Source organism: Lachancea lanzarotensis, scaffold LALA0S05 (assembly GCF_000938715.1).
Source record: "Lachancea lanzarotensis genome assembly LALA0, scaffold LALA0S05, whole genome shotgun sequence".
Taxonomy (NCBI): domain Eukaryota; kingdom Fungi; phylum Ascomycota; class Saccharomycetes; order Saccharomycetales; family Saccharomycetaceae; genus Lachancea; species Lachancea lanzarotensis.
In genome coordinates this window covers 1-7,237 of record NW_019212883.1, presented here as the reverse complement: position 1 = coordinate 7,237, position 7,237 = coordinate 1, and the positions used below count along the sequence as shown (strand labels likewise).

At 43.6% G+C, this 7,237-nt stretch overlaps 3 protein-coding genes and 2 non-coding genes across 5 annotated transcripts; 3 read left to right on the top strand and 2 right to left on the bottom strand.

Moving 5' to 3' along the window:
- Positions 1-2,342: 2,342 nt before the first annotated feature.
- LALA0_S05e00188r lies at positions 2,343-2,430 on the top strand. The gene has a single exon. It is a non-coding gene; the product is annotated as a tRNA-Tyr (tRNA).
- A 195-nt stretch (positions 2,431-2,625) lies between these two features.
- Positions 2,626-4,143, top strand: CDC14 (LALA0S05e00166g1_1; the record flags this gene model as incomplete). The annotated part of the gene is made up of 1 exon (XM_022772082.1): positions 2,626-4,143. The coding sequence occupies one exon, from the start codon at positions 2,626-2,628 to the stop codon at positions 4,141-4,143; it is 1,518 nt and encodes a 505-aa protein (XP_022628441.1).
- Positions 4,144-4,262: 119 nt separating this feature from the next.
- Positions 4,263-5,117, bottom strand: ECO1 (LALA0S05e00144g1_1; the record flags this gene model as incomplete). Its single annotated transcript, XM_022772081.1, has 1 exon — positions 4,263-5,117. The coding sequence occupies one exon, from the start codon at positions 5,115-5,117 to the stop codon at positions 4,263-4,265; it is 855 nt and encodes a 284-aa protein (XP_022628440.1).
- Positions 5,118-5,636: 519 nt separating this feature from the next.
- On the top strand, positions 5,637-5,709 carry LALA0_S05e00122r. The gene has a single exon. It is a non-coding gene; the product is annotated as a tRNA-Ala (tRNA).
- A 155-nt stretch (positions 5,710-5,864) lies between these two features.
- On the bottom strand, positions 5,865-6,965 carry LALA0_S05e00100g (LALA0S05e00100g1_1; the record flags this gene model as incomplete). Its single annotated transcript, XM_022772080.1, has 1 exon — positions 5,865-6,965. The coding sequence occupies one exon, from the start codon at positions 6,963-6,965 to the stop codon at positions 5,865-5,867; it is 1,101 nt and encodes a 366-aa protein (XP_022628439.1).
- Between the last annotated feature and the right edge of the window lie 272 nt (positions 6,966-7,237).

Here is a 7,237-nt window from a genome sequence, read left to right as displayed (position 1 = left end):
GCGGATCGGAGGGTAGTTGTTAAAAGAGAGAAGGAAAGCAGAGACGGACTGAGAACTGACTGGTGAGCAACAGGCCTGCAGTTGTTCCCAAATAATTCCATTGCATGAACTGTCAGGTAGCATGGAATGGGGCATCGCGTTCGGTTTAGGATGCGAATTTGGCTCAACCGTCCCTTGAGATTTCTTCATGTGTCGGCACGATGGTCTCCGCATGGCTTTAGGGAGTAGAAAGAGCAGTCATTTTAGATTGGGAGTTGTTTATGTCCCGGAATGAACTATCACAAGAATTTACTGTGCCCCACTTCAGGGACTTAAGCAAACCCGCACAACACATCTTGCTTGTAACCTTACTACATTTGGTCAATCTGAGTATTTTTTACCTCAACCTGCTCTGATTATTGAAGTTTTCTGTTAGAGCATGTTCATTAAGTGGCGTTCTTTTCCTAACCGTACTCCTGAAACAGAGCGATAACCCGGAATATGGATTAAAAAGTGAGTGTTTGGCGCAATTGACGGTCGTGGAAGATGTTAGGGAATTCATATCTATCAAAATAGTCGATCTGATTTTGGCTGTGAACACTACATGAATTTCTTTACGTCATCCTATTCTTGGTCTTCGTTCTTGGACGCCAAAATGTTCATGGTCTTAGGAGTTCCCGACTTCGCATCGGTGGGTACTATTTCCTTTCTTTTGATGTTTATCTTAAACTAGCAAATCTTAGCTAGGTTCGCAATAGGATAAGGTGAGTGATTCAACAAGGCTTAATTAGTTGGCGCATCTGACGATATTTGATCAAATGTTATGACAATCTTTGATGGAGTGTCCTGGATTTTTGCATTGAAAACACAGATTTCGATCGATACAGCATTTACCTTCTCTCTTCTGTGGCTTCTGACTTTGAGAGTGATTGTTATTTGCCTTGGGCTCGTCTATTTCCATCGACTGCTTGTCTCTGAATCTATGAGTTCTTCTTATCGCCTGAATAAGATCAACCATCTGTCTGGTAACCGCAGCACCATTTTCAATGACTTCAACTAGGTTCAATATATCTTCGGTTCTCACAGCCAGCTTCATTGCGTTCTTGAGTCCGCTTGTATACAGGCGTGCTGCAAAGCGAAATGACAGAGCTTCTTTCCTTGAGGCAAAAATAATTGCTGAAACCCCATTTTATAGGCGCCAAAGGTTCTTGTCTGTTTCATTGTCGCCCGCCTTTCACTAATCGCTGAAGAGTTTAACGATGCGCTGTTCTTCCTTTTGAGGGCAAATGAAAAGGTTTTCGAATAAGCAGCATCTTTGGGTCTTTCTCGGCTAGGGCAAGTTTTGTCGAACATTCCAATCATGAGATTGGTTTGTGCCGTATATTGCTCAAATAGATCGCAAGTTTCATTTTATTGTCGGTTGTATTGTACGCCCACAGTTAGAGGTCTCCACTAGGAGTCAAAAACATGTCCTGCATCGCCTAGGAGACTTACCGTTTGTTACGCTCCATTCCTCCCATTCATCAGTTCTAACCTCATATCAAGCACTTGCTGTGTTGTCTTGGACTGTTCTAGCGAAGTTGTAATTCATTATGCTTTACCCTTGGATGAGTGATTCGGACTAGAGTGGCGCTTAGAACGAACTGGTGCCATCGAGCTTTAAACAAGAGCGATTCAAAAATTGATCTCCTCCTTACTTCGCAAATGGAGCTGTGAGCGACCTGCATAAAAAAGTAACCCGAGCGCTAACCAAGACATTTTATCCCTTTTTCGTCATTCGCATTAGGAAACCAGGTTTGTTGGGTTCCCTTAATGTCCTACGTAACTATCAGAAGCTACTGGAATCTCTAAATGATCTCTAATCCTGTCGAATTCGTCTTTTTTTGATTTGATACCCTTTTCTTTCTCAGCCCCGCCCGTTAGGTGTACTGTATGCAGCTCAACATTGGTACGTATCGATCCTCAATATACTCTTCTTGAAGGTAATCTATTTGACTTTCTGCTTTGTTGACGGCTAGAGTTTGCTGTAGTATATGCAAGAAGTCAGATCATCCACTTAATGCAGGGATCACGAAGAATTAATAACGCACTGATATCTCAAGAAACATGAAAAACACTCTTGAAGTTCTTCCTCTCAGATTTGCTCCCGTAGTCTTGACAACTTGCAGTGATAGTATTCCCTTGGACTCGAACAGAAGAACGAAGTGTGTCTCAAGTTTCGATTTTTCAACTACGTCCCATGGATGATCGTTGTAGGTGAGCCGGTGTCAACTACTACCCTACCGCTTGATTCTATTGATGGTTGCTCGTGGTTTTTTTTCTGGTATATATAATTTGTCTGAAACCATAAACTCATAATCAACCTCTCGGTGGCCAAGTTGGTTTAAGGCGCCAGACTGTAATGTTATCACTGTCATCTGGATATCGGGCGTTCGAATCTCCCCCGGGAGATTTTTTGTTTTTTTAATGTGGACAAGATCTTATATTTTTTTATTTCAGAAACGTAAACAGAAACCTGGCTTGTTTAGCTTTTTTTTTAAATTTGTTTGCCCCCATCATCATACGGATTCACCTTTTAGATCAAAACTCGAAATGTGCAGGTAATAATAGAGGTACAACTTTTCGAAGGTTGAGACAAGTGGAATAATGCGAAAGCGTGTGCATATCGATAACGCTATCGAGTTTTTACGAGGAAGAGTTTACCTCGGTTCCTATGACCATACCCCGCAGGATACAGACGAGATCGTATTTTTCACGGTAGAAGACATTTTGTTCTACAACCGGTTTCATCTTGATTTTGGACCATTGCATATAGGGCATTTGTATCGATTTGCCGTGATATTCCACGAAATTTTGAACGATCCTGAAAATTCTGGCAAAGCCGTGGTGTTCTATTCGTCTACGTCTACTCGTCAGAGGGCCAATGCTGCGTGTATGCTGTGTTGCTACATGCTTCTAGTTCAAGGTTGGACGCCACATCAGGTTTTACAACCACTAGCACAAGTAGACCCGCCTTTTATGCCTTTCAGGGACGCGGGCTACTCAAATGCCGATTTCGAAATCACGATACAAGATGTCGTATTTGGCGTTTGGAGGGCAAAGGAAAAGGGGCTAGTCAACCTCAATGCATTCGATCTAGAGTCTTATGAAAAATACGAAAGGGTGGAAAACGGCGACTTCAATGTCCTAACACCTGACTTCATCGCGTTTGCATCCCCCGAGGAGGACCTCCAGCATAGGACTACTAGTTCCAAATCGCACTTGAATAGTTCGTTTCGCTCGGTGCTGAAATTCTTCTCAGAGAATAATGTCCAATTGGTGGTCAGACTCAACTCGCACCTCTACAACAAAAAGCATTTTGAAGATCTCGGCATAGAGCACGTAGATCTCATATTCGAGGACGGGTCCTGCCCGGATATGTCAATAGTTCACAACTTTGTTGGTGCCGCAGAAACCATTATAAGACAGGGCGGAAAGATTGCAGTTCACTGCAAGGCAGGTCTGGGAAGAACAGGCTGTTTAATCGGTGCCCACCTTATCTATACGCATGGGTTAACCGCGAATGAATGCATAGGACTTTTACGATTTATCAGACCCGGAATGGTTGTGGGTCCACAGCAACATTGGCTCTACTTAAATCAGCACACTTTCAGGGAATGGAAATACACAATGAAGCTTGGCCTGAAACCAAGTGACGTTATTGGGGATCTATACCCTCTAGTAAGTGCAGAAGAATATCGACGTCAAAAGAAGGCTAGAAAATCTAGCAAAAAGAACATAGAATACAACGTGAGCGATTACACCGTAGAAGACCATACTGTTACACCACCAGGCTCTGTACAAAGAGAGTTGAAGCAAGCAAAGGACGCTGTACCGCAAAGCTCGCCTGGACAACCGCGAAAAGGGGAGAACGGAAGCAATAGAGTCGAGACTGGTAGGCAATCAAGAGTACAGCCGGTCGGCAATAACAGTGATGATGAGTCCATGCAAGTTGACAGCAGTCAGGGTAGCGCTAATAGAAGGGGTGGTCTAACTTCTCTCGAGGATGATGTGGTCCTACGCCAATTATCGCCGAAAAATAAGCGCGCCGTATCTAGCGGGAACGGCAGAAGATCCGCAAGCGGAGCAGGTGTACGGAAAGTCTCGGGAACCGTCAAAAGATGAACTATTTCTATGGACATTCGGGATTCTAACATTACATACATCGTGTAGAAAAACGTTACTTCCTTTTTTCCCATACTTATGATTATCAATCATGAAGCATTCATTAAATATCAACATATTTATATGTAACAGGGAATGAGTATTCTGCCACTCTTTTCGTGTTTAACACCGTTGTAACTTTTGGCTAGTTTGGCACCACTTTCGCTTGGCTGACTCCAAGCCAGCTCCCATTTCGCTAGCACAGTCCCCGGAATTGAATGCAATCTAGCTGTTTCTAAAAGCCTCGTTGCAATGTTTCTGCCTCTTTGTCGTCCACACACCCATATCCGAGAGATTCCAAGTTTCAGGGGTGGTAGAACGTTTGGCACTATGCTTGAAGTGTCGCAAACCATCCATCTTCCACGCTTCTCTTTTAACCTCAGGAACTCCACGGTTATTACGCCCACAGCGCGGCTCTCGCTAACATAAACAAATGCTATCCCGTTGCTTCTTTCTTCTCGTTGTACGGTGCAGCCGTTGTCAGAATCAGCTACATGGCTCCAAAAGTAGTTTTCGTTGTGCGGCGCTTGCAATTCCTCGTTAACGATTCGGAGAACCTCTAGAGTTGCTTGGACTTCACTTTTCCTGTTTTTCGAAATCTGTACTACACGCTCCGCGGTACCATGTGGCGAGGGGACAAACTTTGAATTTTTGATCCGATTCTCTCCAGCAGTGTCCTGATCGGCAATTGGTCCCATACTGTACTCTTGTATTTTTTCTCCCCAATTGTTAGACCATTTCCTTCCATACAAATGCAGACTATGATACTTGTCGTGTACAATGGCGTCCTCGGCAGATGTGGAGGAAAACGTCATATGGCATTCTGAACACCGATGACTCCCTCCTGTCTTCTGTTTTCCAATGTTCAAAATGGACTGTTTCAGCTTCCGTGACACAGTACTATTGCATTTACGTGTACGCACATGCCGGGCCATGGTATTGATGCGGTCTAAAATTGAAGTGCTTTCTTAACAGGTTATTGGATTTGATCTTTTAACATTCAAAAATGCGTGTTTGATCACTAAACAGTCAGTTTAGTACCAGGGGCATTAACGCTACGTTCAAACTGCAATGGGAGTTGATAGCTATGCGAAACGAGCGATGAGCGATTAATCCTGACAACACTTCCAGGAACGCCAAAGGAACAGCTTTCGCGTAACGTGCAGTTTGACTTTTTCTCACTAATATTTTGTTTCACTGCCCTGAAATAACCCAAGTTCTTGAAAAAGGCACCACATCATAACGAACAGATCAAAGTACTATTGACCTCCGCTCCGATTGAAACGATTAAAGTCATAGATAGAGTAAATTAAACACACGTAGGAAACTGATTCAACAGGACACGATCAACAAACAATAAAAATGACCTATGATCTCGCCGTGAGCGCTCACTTGAGTCAAGTGGGTGAAAAAAGAGTTCTGAACTGGCACCCATTCACAATAATTTATAAAATGGGCGTGTGGCGTAGTTGGTAGCGCGCTCCCTTAGCATGGGAGAGGTCATCGGTTCGACTCCGGTCTCGTCCAATTTTTTGAATCTATAAATGTATTGATGGGGAAACAAACTCTTCAGCTTCGTCTGGTACTTGGCTTTTCTATTCGGTTACGCTTACACTTAATCATAGCAGGTCTTGTTCGGGTGCTTAACAATTCAATAATCAACCATTGCCCTCCATCATTTGTCACAATTTGCTCGAGGTTTTCCGGCGCCCCAATACCTGTGACGCGAGCTCGCAAACTTGACGTGCACTTCCGTAAGACGACTGATAGCCAGCACCCCCGATACCATAGTTGTGAACCACTTTGAGGGTTTGACTTTGACCCCCAAGCCTATACTCTGAAAATTCTATTCTTACCCCTCCTTGGCGGCCTGGTCTCAAGGCTACGTATGAGTTGTAAACTGTGGTAGCTTTAAGCTCGGGGACGTGGTATCTGCACACTTTTAGAATGCTCTCATTTAGCTCTTTGTTTACAGTATTTGACCAGTCGCCTTTGGCCATAATGCCTCCTACAATACATCCTCCTTCGGCACGGGGAAAAATGTTCAGAAACTGACCACTTTGAGCGTTAAGCTCCTTTGGCAAGCCTTCTACCATGACCTGGAAAGGCAAATCTTCGTAAATCTGGACGATCTGACCCTTGACGGGGTGCAGTTTTTCCAATTCGGCTGGTTCCTCCAGTCTAAGTAATTTACCGGCGTTGATACCTGTCGCGTTCACAACCAGATCAGGAACGTAACCGAGAAGTGCAACAACATCTGTTATTAGGTCTAGCCTTGCGACTCTCTTAATCTTCGCCCCTAGTTTGCGAAGTTTGGCCAGCATATAGGTATTGTAGACTGTTGGAGTGACTGTGAAGCTCTGAAATTCCACTCCGTAGTAGAGTGCGGGGTCCAGATTTCTAAAGCGGAGCTCCTCATCACTCAGCATAGCTATGTTTTTGACAAACTTCTGTTGTATGTACCATGGGAGTCCCTTCTCTTTCAAAAAGCAGAATTTGAGCATGTAAGGCTTGACACCAGACGATGGGTCGGTTTTCGATAATTGCAGAAACTTCAGATACGCTGCTTTGTCTCTCTCAATCTGTTCGAAATCATCAATTTTGGCAAAACTTGCCCAATTAGCTCCAGCCCATGGTGACGTGAAGTCATGAGCGTGGTAGTCGCCGACAAATTCAGATGCTACAATTGTTAGATCCTGTATTCTTTCAGGAAATTCTTCATACAAACATAACGCAGATGTGAGTCCGGATACGCCGGCTCCAAGTACAACAATTTTCGACATCTCCATTCAGCGAGCCTGCGATAATTGCACAATACTTGAACTTCGTTGAGTAACGTTTCCTTCTACGATTGGGAACATATATGGGTTCGAGCTTAACGTTAGAATCTGGCCACCTTACTCTTTGTTTATGTATGTAGGTTCGTTATCTAGACTTTTTATCTCCTTCTCAAAATGGTAAGTGGAATATCCTATCTGTTAAGTCATACGTCTGATAAAGAGAACTAAAACCTGTGCAAGTAGTAAAGTAATATTATCACTTCCTACCAGTATTG